The sequence below is a fragment of the Struthio camelus genome, chromosome 1, assembly GCF_040807025.1.
Source record: "Struthio camelus isolate bStrCam1 chromosome 1, bStrCam1.hap1, whole genome shotgun sequence".
NCBI lineage: Eukaryota > Metazoa > Chordata > Aves > Struthioniformes > Struthionidae > Struthio > Struthio camelus.
In genome coordinates, this window is record NC_090942.1 from 208,921,155 (window position 1) to 208,940,290 (window position 19,136).

Below are 19,136 nucleotides of genomic sequence, written 5' to 3' on the forward strand. Positions count from 1 at the left end.
CAACCTTTAATCATGAGATACCAAATGTCACTATGCTTTTCAACTAATTATAAAACAGCTGGTCCCATAAATATATACTATGGTAGTACTTTACTTCTTGTTCATCCAGAACAAGTTTAATTGCATCTTACTATTTACAGTGACTTTAACAAACACCAGAGGCTTTGCATGCAACATTTATGATATCAGCTGATGAAATCTCACTTTCTTTGGTTTATTTGATGATACATCTTTCTGTTATCACAGAATCGTTTAGGTTGGAAGGGACCTCTGGAGATCATCTAGCCCAACCTCCCTGCCCAAGCAGGGACCTCTAGAGCATATTATTATCTAAATCTGTGACATACGGACACATTTATCACAGGGAAAGTCTGTCTGCATACAGAGCCCTCCCCAGTTCTAAGGGATTAGCTGAAATGCATTCATACCACTAGATAAAACAGCTCTCCTTACTGTAAGTACAGGCAGAGCTTAGAACTTTTATCAGTATCACTTAAATCATTACTCACATCCAAGTAAGAAAATAGGGATTCTGGAATTAGGATGGAAAATATGCTTTCCAACTGGCAGTATCTTCAAGAAGAAAAATAAAAAAAAATGCTAAGAGGACTGTCACTCAACTTTTCTGTGGTAGTCTAAAAGATAATAACGTACAACGAGCTCTCCTTCAAGTCATCACCGAAGCAATACCTGACAGACAGAATTTCTGTTTCACCAGCCACCACCCCGACAGCGGCGCTCCGCCTCCTTGGTTTACGAGCGTCAGGGTGAGAGAGATCATCAGGTTCAACGTTTTCAACTGATTCTGTCACGCCCCTGCCCCCCACGGGGCACCCCACAGAGCTCGCCATCCCCCGCGCGGCCTGCCCCCTCCGCGGGGCGGCCGTGCCCCACGCTGCCCGCCCGCGTACGCGGAAGGATACGCGGAGGCCCCACTGCGAACCGCGAAGTCCCGGCGGCCGCCAGGGAGGTTTCGGCCCTTCCCGCCAGGCTCCATTCAGCGGCGCGGGGCCGGGGCCCCGCTGGTCAGGGCCGAGCGCGGCCCGCCCGCGCCGCCATCTCGGGACCCAGGGACGCCGCTGCCTTGGCAACGCGCGGGGGCGGGGCCTAGGCGGAGGGGCGGGGCCTCAGGGCGGCTCGCGCCCTGTCGGGGCGGTGTCGCCACAGCGGCCTGCAGAGCGGCAGCGGCGAGGCGCCGCGCCGCGCCGCCTCCCGCCACGTCCCCCGTCCTGCATTCCGTTCACAAAGAGCAGGATTTGCTTTATTTTGTTGTGTTTTTAACTGATATCGTAGTAAACACATTTCTAAGTAGTTTTGCAGGACAAATGAAACCCCTTCCTGGCCCCGCTGCCGTTTGTGGGTGTGCGGAGCTCCGTGTGGACGCGTCTTAGATCTGTTACTTGAGGCTGTGGCTTGGAATTCACAACATAAGGTTTTTTTTTTTTTTTAAACGGGGTGCAGAAATAGCAATAAAAAAATTAAACTATGTGTGTGAAAATGAGTTAAAAAACTCACGCAAAGCAAAAAAGTAATTTGCTCTGAAAGAATGAAACACTGCATTTTTGTTTTCAGGCAAAGCAGGGTGTGTTGTCCTGGGATATTGCCATGCCTGGGATGAGTTGTCAGCACAAGGCTAAATGCCTTGGCGATTTCCTGGCGAGACGTTTCTTGGCTGTTCTATTTGAGTTTGCACCAATTCCTCTCTTTTTCAAAGAGTGCAGCTGTTCTATGTCTTTGACTAGAAGGGTAAAAATAGTATTCTACACTTGTAAAACGCTTTTTTCACAGCCCCCCAACAAATATTTTTAATGCAGCTTGTGAGGTAGGTGTTACTATTACCATTTTATACGAGGCTCAGATTACCGAACATGCTTAATGTTTATAGCATCCCAGTTTTATAGTTGAGAGGAAAACCCTGAAATGGAAGCCTTTCATCTCCAGTTCAGAACACCAGCCCCAAATTCTCCTTTCCAACCAATTGAATTAAGTGTCGCAGGTAGAAGCCTAGTCGCTGCTATTTCCTCCACGTGGTACTTTTCCTGTTCTTTTCAACCTACGTAAACTTTTTAAGACCCACTTTGCACTGCTTCATTTAGGATGCGGTTGAAGGCTTTCTCAGGATCAAGACCTGATCCACCCAGACAGGACTGTAGTGGAGCTGCGAAACTACTGTGGAGTTTGAGCCCACGTCACACCTGGAAAGATCATAGTCATCTCCAGCCTGGCAGGACTGGGACTTCTTTAGACTTTCTGCAAGTTTTGATGGTGTGCAGCATCAACTCCCACCTTCTGAAGTTTAGGATTAAAAATAGTCTTTACATATCTTCTAGTCTTTTTTTTTTAACTTTTTTACTTCTTCATAACTCTCTTTTAGATTTATTAACTGTCTTCTCCTGGTGAAAGATCTTAGATCTTTCAGTTTGTGGGATGAGAAGGTGGCTAGCTGAGGACCATATATTCTATAACTGTATGATTATTCTGGGACAGGAAGCAGCCTGATCTCATGCCGTTACAAAACAGAAGGTCTTACTCTGGCAACTGACTTCAAAGAAGTTTCATAAATTTTAATATGGGCTACAGACTGATATTCCAGTGAAGGATGAAGATCAGTTCCTAAATCTTTATGGGACAGATTTTGACATGATTACAAATCTTAAGGCTGGAACATAACTATGCTGCTGCAGAAACACGTTTTCTTTCCTTTTGGTCCAGGGGGGATTAATCTGCTTTAGCCCTTTACTTCATATCTTACTTTCCTCCAAGCTTCAGGTTAACTGAAGGCCACTGCATGGGGTGAGGAGAGATAAGAAGTTCAGTCAAAGTTCTGATCTTTTTTAGTGCTACTTTTTAACATTTGGCTCCTTTTCTTAGTTCTGTGTATAAAAAGAAGAATAAAAACTGTTATTTCCTCCTTAATGTCATATATGGGCAGCCATGAAATCTTTTCACTTTCTTACCTCCTTGTCAGAGACTGTATTTTTGGATCATAGACTACATCTTTTTACAAGAGCATCAGTCGGTGCACTAGTTACATTCTCGTGTTTCTTATTTTGGAAAAATATAACATGCTATGAAGTACGTTAGAACAAATTAAAAATTGGATTTTGTAAGATATCAAAAAAACAAAGTTGTTAGTAATTTCACCAGCAGCTGAATGTGCTCCACTCATGAGGAAACCAGCTGCAGGTGCTCCATACCTTTTTGATATTCATTTCCAAAGAAAACATTAGATTAAAAAAAGATTTTTTTTGTCCCATGTGTAAACAATCTTCAACATAACACAAACTATTATTTTAAAGTAATATTTTTCAGTTTTCTGTAAGGAATTTGCTTTTAAGGCATATTCTGAAATTGCCCCACAGCTGGATCTAGTGCATTACCACCAGACAAGTGTAAACAGCTTCATTTTAGTTACAAAAACCTTTGCAAAAAGATGAAAACAGTGATTAACACTTTTTCCTTTCAAGTAGCCCAGACTTGCCCAGATTCAGTACAAACATACATATATACCAATGCTCAAAAATAGCATTTAACAAGATCTGCCACAGTCTTATCACAATAAAAATACTTATACGCTCGTGTGAGTCATATAAAGATAATAAGCAGTAACTTCTCTCAGGTAAAAAGCAATGCAGTATATAAAATCTAGTGGAATGCATTTTATTAAACCCAGGCATTAAAGAAGTGGTGTGTTGGCTGCTCTTTGTGCTGTACACATTCCCAAATAGTTAGCTCAGGGCTTCGGAGTGTGCAGTTCTTTCCACAGAAATTCAAAACCCGTCAAAGCGTTTGCATTTCTTCAAGTAAAAGATGATCCCCTTTCGGGTAACTTCATTTGTTTGTCTCAGCATTTTTTTCTTCAGCTGGGGAGAGACTGTGATAAGTAATGTCAAACCTTGTTCCTCCAAGGTAAGATTTTCAATTATATTGTTAGCTAAGATAATGAAGGTAACTGAATAGTTTCTGAGAACAGTGACAGGTGTGTTTAAAATGTAGGTTGCTTTATTCGGGGTAGATATGAAAATATAGAAGAATCAGGTATTTTCATATAGCTGCATTGAGATTGTAGCAATTCTGTGTATAAGGAGAAGAACGTTTTTGTCTTAATGTCTTTCATTCACAGCTCAGCTGGTAGGGCCAGATTTTTATCTCACTTGCATCAGCGTAAATGCAGAGCAACTCTGTTGTCTTTGGCAGTTTCACGGTTTTTATTTGTATTGCTGCGGTCAGATTTAATTGTCTGTTTCATATCTGCTCCTTAACAAAATAAATGTTGATTTAAAATATTTGCTTGACAGTATTTAATTGAACATCTGGTGAGTAGCTGTGATAAAGCGATCTATTTATAAGTTTCAAATGATTTATTTATAACTCTTACAGAAATTTCCTTCCTTTATTTTGTACTTATTTCAAACTTGGAGAAACATACTCTTTAAATTCTCTAGCATTTATTTGAGAAACAGGATGCAATTAAATTAATAATTCAGACAATTTTTTGTAAAATCTGTTTGTTAACATTTTTCTGTAATTTTTACTTTCACTTTTTAAAAGCAAAAATCAGGAAAGAACTGTTCAGTGCTGTACCAGTGTAGTGCCAATACCAGAAAGAGAAATCTGAAGCAGGAAATGAGAACAAGTATGTTAAAGATGCAATCGAGTCTAAATAAGTTTTCTTTTTTTGAAGATCTGTATGTTTTCAAGGGTCCTATTTACATTTCAAAATACTGTGTGCAAACAGTGTACAGTGCTAAGATCATGCAATTAAAGCACAGAGACTCACATCAAAATATGTTTCATAATGCTTTCTGTGATGACACATATTTCAGGAATTACTTTTAGCATTTGTTTATGTGATGAGTCAGGGACATTCCCTTATTTCTTACACAGGTTTGTCACATGGCACCGTGGAAGAAAAAAAACATTAAGATATGCAAATATTATTTTAAAATAACATTTAGAGATGTAGCAGTTTGAAACTGCTTATGCCATTGTTTTTATTATTAGCGTTTCACCTGGTGGTATCCCTCTGAATAATGTCCCTTTGTTCTTTCCTCTACAAAAGCCTTTAAGATATTTTTCAAATGTTCGGTTTGTCGGCAAATCTGCTTGGGAGGACTTGTGTGCATAGCTTAATAACAGGTGCAAATATTTACAGTGGAACTGTTTTGATAATATGTGGTAAATGCAAAAGCCTGCTCCTTTCCAGTGAAAATAACTTTGTTAGCCTTTGAGATGTCTGTTGGGTATGGTGATCCTCAAAATGTGAGCTTCCTAAATGCAAGTGTTTGCATTTCAGGCCTCCAGTTTACAGTGCTCAGAGGTACAATACTTTTTCAGAAATGTTGGTAGTATTTTCAAAACTTATAGAGGTTATTCTTTACCTGTGACATGCTCTTGTGAGTTATGGCTAAGGAGAAGACATCTAACGGGAGTTAGTCCTGCAGCTGTGTAATCTTAGCTCTCTCAATTATTGCTTGATAGAGCTTTTTTTCAAAAAAAAAAAGTTTTGACAGAAGATCCATGGAGTAATCTGCTTCATTTTGGCAGACTGAGCAATTTTATGTATGCTTTATGATCAATTTATTTCCCCCTCCGTTGTTTGGTACAACAGGGCACAAGGAATGTTGGAGCTGTGGAAGAACCACTCAAGGCAGAAGAGAAAAATAAATCTGCAGATATTTCAAAACAAAAAGAACAATGCCTTGTACCATGTGATGTTCAAGCTAAAATTTTACGAGGGGAAAAACATTACATGTGCAGTATGTATTCATAAAGAATACTCTCAACGACAAGCTATGCAATGCCGTGCTATGTAATCCTTTGCTATGCTATGCTGCGCTGCGCTAACTTACTTGTTAATCTTCCTGAGCACATGTGACAGCCTTTGACCCTGCTGCTCAGGCTTGAGTATTGGTTAAAAGAAGGGTGCAGTGTAGGCAGCCGAGGTGCCAAAAGTAAAATATAATCATGCTAGCCTCTCTCTATAATCACTGGAGGCAAATCCAAGCAGCAGCTCAGCCCAGCTAAGTCTGTGTTGTCCTCTGAATGTCTGTAGCTCTCTCCGCTGGAGAGGAAGAGTAAGGTCTCTGTCTCTCATGTAGGCATCACAGACGCCTGAAATTAAGTGGGAAGAAATCTATACTTCAGCCTGCCTTTTATAGATGCCTATATAGAAGATGTGTCAGTATGCGCTGTTCACTGCCTTGACAAACCACCCAGCAATTGATCTAAACAGCCTCAGGATGTTTTGTCTTGTCTTTCCTATATAACTTTTAATATGTATTATTAATTACCTATATAGCTTACTTTTTGTATATTTAGTATCAGGGCAAAATCCAGGAGCATGAGTATAAGTAGTGAATGTCAAACGATTGACATGTAGGATGACAGGAAACCTAATGTATCTATCTTTTACCATTTGCATTTGTGTTTCTATGGTATCTATTACCTGGTTATCCAAGTAGCCCAAGGATAAGATGAAATTCTCCTTTGTAGAGGCAAATCTTCAGAAGAGTCATCATGTCTTCATTGCAACCAGTGAGTCTGAGGTTCCGAGCATCTTTGGGTTTAATCTGTGGTCTCTGTACTACTTAGATCTCATTTTTAGGCACCCTGAAGTTAAACACCTTTAGTATTCATTTAGACATCATAAATAAGCATGCCACTTATTCAGTCAAGAATGCTTCTAAATTTATGTTAACAAAGTGGATGAACATATTTCTTTTAAAGGAAATTTGCAGAACTCTCTTGTTGAATATGCAAGAAGTACAAAAAAAATGGTAAGAAACATGATGGATGATCAACAATCTTCTTTGGATTACCTTTCTAATCAGGTACATTTTTTATTTATCATGTGAATTTTTATTTATTTAGCACTACAATTATTGCTTAACTGGAGAAAATTAAGCATTTATAGTGTTATTGAAGCAGTAGAATTAGCGTCCCTGGTACCTATGCTTTTTACTTTAGGTAGAGCATGAGTGTGATTTCTACAAGGAGAGATTAGCACCACCTGGTACATAATTTAGTGGCACACATGACAGTAAGACAGGTGACAGCCCATTCCTCCACATAGTCCCGTTCTATTTGTGCAAATGACATGCATTATATTACCATTAAATTTGATAGTGTTTTACAAACACCGTGCACTCACTCAGCAGAGAGACAAAGCCTTAATCACACCAAAAGACTTTTCTTGAATTAAATTGGATTGTGTGCAAAAATGATGCATGCAAAAATAAAAACTCAGACCTGTTAATATGTTAAAGTTATGATTCACTAACATATCACAAAAATGAACTTCAGAATATATTTATCTAGGAGTCAAAGAGAAAATCTTTAGAATTCAAAATTTCTCATTGCAATCTATTTAAAGATCTTTTATTTGAACTTGCAGGTGAATGAACTCATGAACAGACTACTTCTTTTGAATGCAGAAGTTTTAAGAAAGCATTTAGATCCACTTCCTTACAAAGCAGTTCAATCTCATGGCAAGTTTTTTTTCCCATTTAGCCTTGCTATTTTTGATTTTTATCTTTGTGAGTATCTTGACAAAGAACTAGTTAAAATGAAAGGTAAAAAAAAGATAACATTTACAGTATTTATTATGTGTCAGCATGCACATAAACGTTGGAAAATTTGTGAACTGTTTAAAAAATCTCATTGAAAACAGTACTTTAAATCACTTGCAAACTGATAATTCTGGGCATCCTATTTAGCAACCTGTTGATTTTTATACAAAATATGATCATCAGTTCGTAAGTGGACTGATCTTTCTAAGTACTACTTTCTTTTGTAGTAAAATAAAGTGTGCAAAATCCTTCTTCAAATGGGATGGAAGCCACCTGTGCACTGGACTATCTTTCAGCTAATCTTTGTAGTGCCCACCTCAACTAAAGGAAATGTTACCTCTAAGCAGCCCTATTAACTACTTACTTGAATATGTTTAACAGGAATCTGGCTTAACACTTGGAAGCAAAGAGTTTTTATACATACAAATGATGTAAAAGCTTTTACAACTGTGAATACAAGTATTTGCAAGAAGTAATCATCCTTCTCCAGATGAAATGTCTTTTCACTCAGTAAGAGCGTTACCCAAATAAGAATAAGATCCATAAAACAAGACACAGATGTACAATCTTTATGTTCTGTGTAGTGTGAGTTAAGATTAGAAAGAACTTTCTGTATACCAGTTCCTACTTATGCTTCTTTCTGAGCTTACCGAAGTTGAGAGAATTTTCATTTATAAGGTAAATTCATGATAAAACAGGATGTTAAAGTTTTTGTGACAACAAAATGCAGTTTGGGATCATTCATGCATTCCCAACAAAATTCGTTGTCTCTGTGCTTAAACTGTATTTGCTTTTTTCCCAAATATTTTGCTAACAATCTTCATCAAATACTTTGTTCTCCAGGGCTGGATTGCACTGATATTAAAGATACCGTAGGTTCAGTTTCAAAAACTCCAAGTGGTCTCTACATTATCCATCCAGAAGGATCAAATTATCCTTTTGAGGTAATAAACTTATCTCACATAATAGTCAAAATTTGCTTGACAATATGCTCTATAGTATATTTAACAGATCTGAAATATTTCCCTTGACTGTTTTTCCAGAGGTGAATAAGTGTATTGTTATCCAAATGTGTCTGCTTTTATTATAATTTTGAAGATTTTCCCAGTTTCTGCAAAGAAATTTGTAGAAGTTGACTAACTTTATAGTTTTTCTTTATATATAACAAAGGGAGGATGAATCCCTTTATCCCCAGCCAATTGGAACCCAACAAAATACTACAGAAAAGAGCTCAAACTTGTTATGAAAAGGCTTCAGAAATATGTTAGGACCTGAAAAGAAAAAAGAGCTTGGTTCTGTAGCCCCCCAACAGAGGACCCTATCATACTATCTGCAAAATATAGGGAGCTTAAGGAAAAGATCTGTAACTCGTCAGTAACTTCCTTCAAGGTAAAGGAAAGGCAAAGATAGATACAAGCATTCACAGAACAATCATACTAGTACTGTGAAGAAAACGCTGTCTGCCTCACCCGCAGCTGAGCCATAGCACAAAATACATTTGTTTCAGTATTTCTTCTAGATTGAGGAACTTGTCTCTGATGGGGGGCGGGGGGGCTGTTGAGGAGGTATTCATACCTCACACAGATTACTGTTACTGAGAGAGAGTATGACTAATCTCTGTGAGAAAAGTGATTTCTTAGTCCACTTGTAGCTTTTAGCAAGTATATTTGAAATGATAAGGTTCCTTTCACTTCAAAAGTATTTTTGACACTTTTGCACATTTAAAATTACTGCCAGTGTCTAAAGAAGTGGGAATCAGTTATATGAGTGGAAAGATTCCTTAAGGAGAACAAGAAACAAAAGGAGAAATCATAAAAATTTGATTAAAACCATAGGGTAACAATAAATAATGAGAAGAAACATCTGCATGCATAAGAACGTCTCACTTGTCTGATAGAAGTTATACAGAACTGAAAAGACAATGCCAAAAAGTTATCAGAGAAAAATATCTAAAAGATGTGTGTTCCATAAAGAATGTTATTTTATGGAACACTCTTCAGTGCAAATCCTTCCATGTGCTGAAGCATAAAAAGAGTACAAGAACAAAAGACTCAAAACATTGATACATAAACAATAAATCATAATGCATTTTAAGGAGCTGATAGCCAAGAGTTTTGGAAGCTTTGAAAACTAGCTAAATAAGAAAAATGCACAGAGGCAGAATACTGTAGTAGCACACTAAAAAACAGAAAAGAAGGCCAGCTTGAAATAATTTATTTCAATGAGTACCCTTTCAGCAGTGAAAAATAAGCTGCCCCTTAAATGCAACTGAAACTAAAATTTTAGTCGTTAGTATCATTTGCATAAAGGTATCAGATGAATGAAGACAGCTATTTAGAAAATTTGATCCTGTCTTCATGTTTTCATGTTTGAAACCTCGTGTTTTCAAAAGTGACCTCAGATTTGGATTCCTAACCTGAGCTAATTTAAACTTGAATTCCAGGAGCTCTAAAAATATCCATTTTCAGCCAGAGCTGCAGGTTCTCATCGTCTCAGAAAATTAGTCCCAAATGGGCATTTGTGTGAGCATTCAAACATGAGGCAATTAAAAACAATTTCACTTCTGGAAAACTGAATTGTGATCACTTTCTGATACATTTTTGATGAGTAAACGTATATCAATGATTTTTCACAGTGGGTCAGAAAAACTAAGTGATTGTTTGGAAATATGTTTCTTTATGTGCACTAAAGATGGAAAGGGAAGAAATATTCAGTAGCGACATCCTCATGCCCATTTCATTTAAATTGCACTAGCGCAGTCGCACCCCTCGTACCTTGCATGATATGGGACATAAAGCAAGCTGTAAAGTAGATAAAATATTGTAAGGCTTTCAGAAAGGAAACCATTGCATCATCATTTCCAGCACATAAGAGATTAAGACACTATACAGCAATGACTGTTCTTACATACCTATCTCATATTCTTACTTGGCTGTTGTGTATTTAGGTGCCATATCAAAGTAACTGGCTGATAACCTTTCATGTACAGCCAAATCTGATCCTTTCAAAAGGTGTCAACACTCCCATTGATTTATGTTGGTTCAGAGTTGGATATTGTGCCCAAGCTGGCTTTTGTTTGTATTTTTGACTCATACTGAGACGAGTAGCAAAGCATGCAGTCATCTCTCAAGACAGTGGATAAGGCAACGGGATTGTTTTTAATGTGTTTTAGGTATCTGCATCTAAGTATTCATTTTGGAATCATATGTATTTCTTTTTATTCCAGTTCCACCCTCCTTGGGTGACTGAAATTACCATGTGATTCTCCTGGGAGTAAAGCCCATCATCTTCCAGTTGTCCTTTCAAGCACATGATCCTTTCTATCATTGATTCAGATACTTGTGCTGCAAGGGTTGTTCAAAGCCTCCATGACATTGAGTTATTTGAGAATCCAAAATTCTCCAGGTTGTATTAGATCACACTGCAGCTCTGTACTGATTGAGGAAATCTCCAACTGAAACAGTCTAACAAGAACATATAAGACAGTACTGCAGCTTCCGTTCAGTTCAGTTCAGTTAATTTTCTTTGGGCTTTTTGTTAAAATATTTGAAAAGTATGTTGCTTGGCAAAACATACTGAATAGTCCTCTTTGTTTTATTTAAAATGTTATTTTCTTTATTACAACTGCTTCAAGAATCCTCTCATCTTACCTGCGTCTGTTTTAGGTTTTGTGTGACATGGATTTTCAAGGAGGTGGATGGACTGTGATTCAGAAAAGAACTGATGGAATCATTGAATTTCGGAGAACATGGTCTGAATATCTGGATGGATTTGGTGACCTATCTGGTATTACTTTTAAATATTCTAAAGGCTTTAGACTCAAGTATTCTGCTGTCTGTATGTGAGCTACATTCACACTAAACTTAGTGGGATTTTTAATATTATAGAGACTACAGGGTAAAGATCCTGTTTCTTATTTATACTTAGAGTTTCTTTTTCACCAAATCGATTCCTTGATCTTCTCAATAATGATTCTTGCCCTAGTGGAATCTTTAGCCATGCCCCGTCCTCAGACTCTTTCTCACAAGACATGTTAAAAAAGTTGCAATATTTTCTTTCTGAAATAATTGAGAAATTATATTGCCCCCAAATTTTTCAAACTTAAAAAAGCCTTCGTTGGTTTTGATCACATTTTCAAAATATTTTCCTCAAGCAGAACAAATCAATGATATTTCACCACAGGGGATGCCAAGGTATAAACAGAATTGAAATATCTCAGTAGCTAAAACCAACACAGCTGTGGTATTATTTTTTCACTGCCACCATTCATCCAGCAAGTCCAAAGACAGTTGCTTTTTCTGGAGTTTATCTGGGAATGCAGTGAAAGCACACAACTTTTAAGCTATACAAGCAAGTGCGGTTCATATGGGACAGCCTTTCATGGAAAAAAGTGTTATTTACAGAGGCGGCAACTCTTGAGCAGAGGGTTTGAGTTTTGTTGCATTTCATACAATGATGACATTAATCATTTGCCAGTATTGCCTTTAGGAGTGCTCCGTTTAGCACTCCTGATGGAGAGCACATCCGATTTTTGCACCCTTTCATATTATACTGAAGATGAACACTTGAAAGTTACCATGTCGACAATTTACTAAAATTGTCACAGGGAAGAAAGATGGTGCACACATGAGAATTCTGTCCATGGATTTTATCAATGAAGTAAGGAGACTTCTCTTTACTTTCATTAATCTTTCAAAAGACTGTGTGCCTGTCAGACAAGTTTTATTGCACTTGGTTCAGGAAGTAAAGCAGTAAAACGAAAAGAAACCATTTTCTTTTACAAATTCTTTTTCTAGGAGTTTATAATATTCTGTTGTTATAAATAAACATAATATTTCTGTTGTAGGGGAATTTTGGCTTGGATTGAGGAAGATTTTTCATATAGTAAATCAAAAAGCAACTAGTTTCAGTCTCTATGTGGATTTGGAATCTGAAAATGACAAGCATGCTTACTCATCATATGATGGATTTTGGATAGAGGATGAAGCATGTTCTTTTAAAATCCATTTAGGGCGTTATTCAGGAAATGCTGGTAAGACCCTCCTTCTTAGTGTTTAAAGATAACTACTCCATTTCTTAAGGTGAAAAAACAAGCATTCGAAAAGTAATATTTAATTAGAATAACTTTAAAAATGTTTTCTCTATTTATAATGTATTTATGTACATAATGAATGCTTATGCAGGTAAATGACTAATGATGTAGTGTTTGGTTATGCCAACATCAATCTTTATATAGTAAGAAATCACTTTATCCTATTACTTCAAGGTGTTCAATGGAATAATAATTGAATAAACACTCCTTGGATAAAGAAAATGTAATAGATTCAAGTTCAAAGAAAATATAAATAATATATATGAGATTATATGTGTGTGTTTGTGTGTGTCTATCTAATGGTTCCATTCTTTATATGTCCATTACCTCATCCCACATTTGCTGATGTCAGTGGAAGTCTTCTTGATGTTACTGCTTTGCTTAGTTCAGAAATGCCCAGGTGAAGGGCATTCTGTGAAGGACAGAATAAAAGACTGATCAGAACAAATTAGGTCTATAGTGTGCAGCAGTTACTGGCTGATATATAAACACTGTCTCCCATCACATCCTCATAGGTAAACTCAGCTAGTGTGGGCTAGATGAGCGAACAGTGAGGTGTCATTGAGAACTGGCTGGACGGCAGAGCTCAGAGGGTTGTGGTCAGTGGCACAGTCTAGTTGGAGGCCTGGAGCTAGCGGTGTCCCCCAGAGGTCAGTCCTGGGTCCAGTCTTGTTCAATATATTCATCAATGACCTGGAGGAAGGGACAGAGTGCACCCTCAGCAAGTTTGCTGATGATACTAAACTGGGGGGAGTGGCTGACACAGCAGAAAACTGTGCCACCATTCAGAGGGACTTGGAGAGGCTGGAGAGGTGGGCGGAGAGGAACCTCCTGAAGTTCAACAAAGGCAAGTGCAGGGTCCTGCCCCTGGGGAGGAATAACCCCATACAGGCACCAGGACAGGTTGGGGGTTGACCTGCTGGAAAGCAGCTCTGCCGAGAAGGACCTGGGAGTCCTGGTGGACACCAAGTTAACCATGAGCCACCAGTGTGTCCTTGTGGCCAAGAAGGCCAAACCAGGTCTCCTGGTTTGCATGAGGCAGAGTGTTGCCAGCAGGTCGAGGTGGTCCTGCCCGTCTCCTCAGCCCTGGGGAGGCCTCACCTGGAGTATTGTGTCCAGTTCTGGGCTCCCCAGTACAAGAGAGACAGGGAGCTCGTGGAGCGAGTCCAGCAAAGGGCTTACATGTTGAATGGACTGGAGCATCTCTCAGATGAGGAAAGACTGCAAGAGCTGGGCCTGTTCACCCTGGGGAAGAGAAGACTGAGAGGGGATCTTACAGGAAGCTCTGCTGAATATAAGTTAAAACCTCTTTACTGTGTGGGTGACTGAGCACTGGAACACGTTCCCCAGAAAGTTTGTAGAGTCTCCATCTCTGGAGATAATTCAAAAGCCGTCTGGACGTGATCCTGGACAGCATGCTCTAGGTGACCCTGCTTGAGCAGGGAGGTTGGACTAGATGGTCTCCAGAGGTCCCTTCTAACCTCAACCATTCTGTGTGATTCTGTGAAAAACAGAATATTAAATTACAGCTACAGACTACCTGTGTTAATGTATACATATACTATTAGCTATACTAAATGTCTAAAGACTCTTGTTAACCATCGCACCATGTCTTACCGCTCTTTTCTAATTTTTTGCTTCATGTTTACTAGTATGTAAGAATGTTTACCTTGTCAAAGTACTAATTATTTTCTGTATGCGTTGGTGCCTTTTTCTACCTGTCTTTGTCAGAAACATTATTTCTTCGGTAAGATAATAGAACCAGTAATCACTGACCTCTGTGTTTTAACAATTCAGTTTTATGTCATGACTCATTCTGGGGCTTTGGGCAAATCGCTGGAACATATGAAGTTAACTACTTTTTGTTTCCTTATTTTTTCTTCCACTTTCTTTGAGGACAGAAGGCTTTACCTTCATAGGTAGTGTGCATCATTAAAAGTGACAACAAAATAAAGATATTTCATCAAATTTCAACTTCTTCCATACTTCTCAGTATTCTATACTTTTTCTTTCTTGTATCCTCAGCACATTACCAACTTCTTATTTGGTGCTGTCTTGAACAGTCTTTGAGAAATCTAGCTTCCTAATAAATTCAGAGGAAAAGTTTGCAAGGTATGCAATAAGTAAGAAATGTGTTTTTCCACAAATAACTCTTTTATTGTCATTCTGTTTTATCTGTTGTACTTAGGTGATGCATTTAGAGGATACAGAAAAGAAGATAATCAGAATTCAATGCCTTTCAGCACATTTGATGTTGATAATGATGGATGCAGGCCAATCTGCACTATTAAAGAACAGCCTGTAAAGAGCTGCAGTAACTTCAGTGATAAAACTGGATGGTGGTTCAGCCAGTGTGGCCTTGCAAATCTTAACGGTATTCATCGCTACACAGGTAGATTCCTTGCGACTGGGATTCACTGGGATACGTGGACAATGAACAATAAACCAGTCAAAATTAAATCAGTTTCAATGAAAATTCGGAGAACCTATAATCCCTATTTCAATTAACCTATGGAAATAGAAATATATCTCTTGCAGTTATGTCGAATAATGTATCAGGATAACATTAATGCCTTTCCTTTTCAGTTAAACAGTTCAGTCTTAAAACTTTATTAGCTATTTCCATAACATAGTTACTAATTTCCATTATGAATTGTCAGCATAGATGTTTGTAGTGTTTCTACTTGAGCGAGAAGGGCCTAAGAATAGAGTTTTGGAATAAGGATGGAGCTTAGAGTGTTTATCAGCTTATATTCAGCTCACTCTCAGAGGCACTGGAAAAATTGTAAAAAAACACATCACTTGATTTTACACTGAAAAAAGAGTAATGTTGGATTTTGAACAAATTTTTTTATGTTCTCTGCACATCTGAATTGCCAAGAAATTGCAGCATTCTTTTTTTTTTTAAAAGTCATATACCTGCTGTTTCTGTCATCATATTTTGGAAAAATACCTTTTCTTCACCTTAGCTTAATTTTCCATAACAAGCACTTCTTTCTAAACCCCTTCTCAGGCAAGATACACTGACTTATGTCAGCACATATGTAAGGTTCAATATACTCTCAGGGCCTGATTTTTAAACAAGGTACACACATACAAGAACTATGGTCTATTTTTTACTTAGGTTTCACAATCATCACGTTTCATAATCAGGTTTTGCTGCACCATTAGGATTTGTCTTTTTCACAATTCACTAACAATAAACAGGTGTAAACACGTGAACATGTGTAAACGTTTCATATAACCTTTGGAGTTCTAATTTTTGGAGATACAGACCTGATCTTGCGTTCTTCATTCTGACTGGCATTCACTTTGTGAACGTTCATGTAGTAATGAATAAAAGATTGAACTTGTACAAATCCATTTTAAATTAAGTAGTGTGAATTGTTTGAATATCTCTGAGTAAAAATGGGATAATATCAATAAAAATGTGAATGTGGTCAGTACAGTAGTGTTTCTGGAATGAGTATCCCTTCTGTAGGAGTTATGCATAGCTTTTTCTCTTCTCTGCTTCGGTTTCCATAGATCTACTCTGTAGTAACATGGAATTAAATGTGTTAAAAACTCTTATGGGTTTCCTCCTCATTGTCTCAGACTCTGTATAAGCATTAGGATAGTGAGTATAAACCATCATCAGCTCAGAATTACTATGTTTTAGCACTTCTTTCCATGGATATATAAAACTACAGGAGGATGGATAGTATGTACACCCTCTTTGTCCCTCCCTCTCTCTCCAGGCATATTAAGAATGCATTCCCTTTCTAATAGCAACATGGACCCAGAAGCCTGATAAAGGTAGATACTAAAATGAAAGAGCTTCTCTATTAAGACTAACAAGCATTAGAGCAATATGTGGCTCTTTAAAGGCCATTAACTCTGGCTGCAAGCCTGGGTGTGGTCACTGTGTTAGGGTTATTATGTCACCAGGAGTCCCTTGCAGGGGAAAGCACAAGTGGATAGATTTGATAGAAATTTAATGGTAGTGAAGAAAGCCTGAACGGTAGTGGGACTGATTCTCTGACAACCAGGTCCAAACCTGTGAGCAGAAAAGGAAGAGTCTAAGTACGGAATCTGGATGCTTAGTGTAGAGCTAGAGACTACTGACGCTCTTGGGGTCCTTTGGAGTTTATTAGAAATCCCTGCTTAAAAATGAAGGTGGTAAATGAAGACCATAGATGTGTGCTGGCAGATCTTACCGTGTTTAATAATCAGGTTTAAATTGTCCTTTGTTGACATCTGTTAGGTTAGCTGGCAGTAACAAGTCCCAGAGGAGAAGGGCTTGAAAGCTTGAAGAGTCATTCTTGCAAACAGACACTGGATCTTGAATCCAAGTCAAAAGTGTAAACCTATACAAGGAATGAATTGAACTCTAGATAGTAGTATTTGGGAGGCAAGGGAATACTTACAGTTCCTTAGAAAATGTAAACATTTCCAAGGCTCTCTTGAATTGAATACATATGCTTTAATATCATTAAGCACTATTCTAATAGCAAGGTCACAGGTAGACACTTGTGTTCTCCATGGCTTAGGGTTCCATTGCTTTGTAGCTAAAATGAATCCATTTTGCCTCAGTCCTGCCTTGTGTCTTAATTGTGCTGTGAGGTTTGAATTCGCAATAACGTGCAAGCAGGATAAAGTCCAAATTGCAAATGATACTCAGTTGTTAACTCCTTTAAATCACTCAGGTATGATTTTTCAAGATGCTGTTCTTAAGCAAAAGGTGGACAACACTCTATTCCTTTGCCAGATTAGAAATCATGTATGAAAATAGAGATTGTTATTAATTTCTCTTATGTGCCATTTTATCTACCTGTCATTATCACTCTTAATGCTTCTATGACATCTATAACAAGTATTTAGAGAACAATTTATAGCATTTAATGATTTTACTTCTTTTCATGGAATCTAGCAAGTGAGAAAATCTGAATAAGGATTCTATAAGAAGATTTTGTGCATGGGAATCTCAGTCTGTCACTATCTAAGTATGCTGAAGTGTGAGTATTGGTACAATCTGTTTTTGTTTTAAATGTGAGTGTATGCAGACAAAAGGAAAGCAGTACAAATTAGCTGGCAAATTGCCTGGTGCAAACAGACATTTTAATTTGGAGATAGTTTTCATCTGAAATACAGCAATGAAAATAGGATGTTTTCCATGTAATAGGTGGCTACTGTCTTCAAAGGTTCATTCTGTTTCCTCTCTTTGAATAAGACAGCTGAGAAACAAATAGTTTTTTAGTTAAGCATAGAGAATATTCAAGGGCATCAAACTGATTCCAGGGGCTTGTTTTTAGTATGTACAGCTGATGGTTCCAAACCATATATAAGATTTTAATTATCATATGTTTAGGGAATAATCAGCTAGTTGTTGCCCATACAGACTTCAACTAAATAAAAAGGATCATGTCGGGTGTGACATATTTAGATAAACTGACTGAATGTTCCAAATAAAAAGTAGCTTGGTTAAACTACACTTAATATCTATTCCAGGCATGATAGCTCAGACTATGAAAAATTGTCTTTAAAGGACATGTAATCTCTAATGTTATGAAACTGCATTTCTTTCTTTTGTTTTCTTTTTCCAAGAGCATGTCTTCAATTTGTAAATCCCCGTTTGGTGAACTCAAATGTTTTGACCCAGTTTATGATGCTGCAGTAATATAAATAAATGACAACATGGTTTCCATGGCCTGAGTACTACTGACGTGGCATTGCAGGGTTCAGTGTATTAGACATCTGGAAATAACAAAACAGTACAACCAAAGGCATTTTACTTTCCGCTTAGAAAGACCTTAATTGAACAGTTAAAGAGTCACTAAATTACTCAGATTACTTGCTCTTTTACTGTAAATTCTGAGATTGATTTAAAACTTTATAATCGACCATGTTTCATTAACAAGAATAAACATTTTCATCTTATTATTGGTGTCTGTTACAGAATGTATTTATAAAACATACACTGACTGTATTGATACTCCATTACAAAATATATAGTATGCTTATGTGCATTTTACAGTTTTCTAAGTTTTAAGTAGGAAACTTTGATTCATAGCTTGACTCTCCATTTTAGTTGGTTGCATGCAGAAATTGACACAAGTCTTCCCAGTTATTTAGGGATGGCTAACATAATGCATAATTAGTAGGGAGTTGTTTAAACTGCCGTCTCAAAAATTGTAGCTTGAAACGTACTATATCAGATATTGTGCAAAATTTGTTTGACAACCCTTGCCTTGAAGATGTATCAGCCTGAAACACAATATCAAGAAATTCTGATGCATGTCACTAGTGGATTAAAACATCGCATAGCTCTGCTGCCAGTGTACAATGCTATATGAAGAAGTTTCTGAGAATGAAGGAACATATTTTCCACAGAATCACAGAATTGTTTAGGTTGGAAGGGACCTCTGGAGATCATCTAGTCCAACCTCCCTGGTCAAGCAGGGTCACCTAGAGCATATTGCCCAGGATCACTTCCA

The 19,136-nt window shown here is 37.7% G+C and overlaps 2 protein-coding genes across 3 annotated transcripts in view; one reads left to right on the forward strand and one right to left on the reverse strand.

Annotated features, from left to right (window-relative positions):
• The window catches only part of CEP126 (centrosomal protein 126), a 43,441-nt gene extending 42,357 nt beyond the window's left edge, over positions 1-1,084 (reverse strand). For both annotated transcript variants that reach the window (XM_068930396.1, XM_068930395.1), the window contains exon 1: positions 924-1,084. In XM_068930396.1, coding sequence (XP_068786497.1) covers positions 924-997 — 74 coding nt within the window. In that variant the 5' untranslated portion in view covers positions 998-1,084. The remainder of the gene's footprint in view (positions 1-923) is intronic.
• Positions 1,085-3,787: 2,703 nt separating this feature from the next.
• Positions 3,788-15,958, forward strand: ANGPTL5 (angiopoietin like 5). The gene is made up of 8 exons (XM_009674342.2): positions 3,788-3,909; positions 5,612-5,759; positions 6,730-6,833; positions 7,397-7,490; positions 8,415-8,515; positions 11,237-11,357; positions 12,418-12,603; positions 14,852-15,958. The coding sequence occupies exons 1-8, from the start codon at positions 3,811-3,813 to the stop codon at positions 15,169-15,171; spliced, it is 1,173 nt and encodes a 390-aa protein (XP_009672637.1). The 5' UTR covers positions 3,788-3,810; the 3' UTR covers positions 15,172-15,958.
• Positions 15,959-19,136: the final 3,178 nt, after the last annotated feature.

What these genes read in the sequence shown, in the direction of transcription:
- ANGPTL5 (XM_009674342.2), top strand. Translation starts at nt 3,811, where the DNA reads ATGATCCCCTTTCGGGTAACTTCATTTGTTTGTCTCAGCATTTTTTTC. An exon ending in TCAAACCTTGTTCCTCCAAG is followed by an intron (nt 3,910 to 5,611) that starts GTAAGATTTTCA and finishes TTGGTACAACAG; the next exon opens with GGCACAAGGAATGTTGGAGC. An exon ending in CAAAGCAGTTCAATCTCATG is followed by an intron (nt 7,491 to 8,414) that starts GCAAGTTTTTTT and finishes TTTGTTCTCCAG; the next exon opens with GGCTGGATTGCACTGATATT.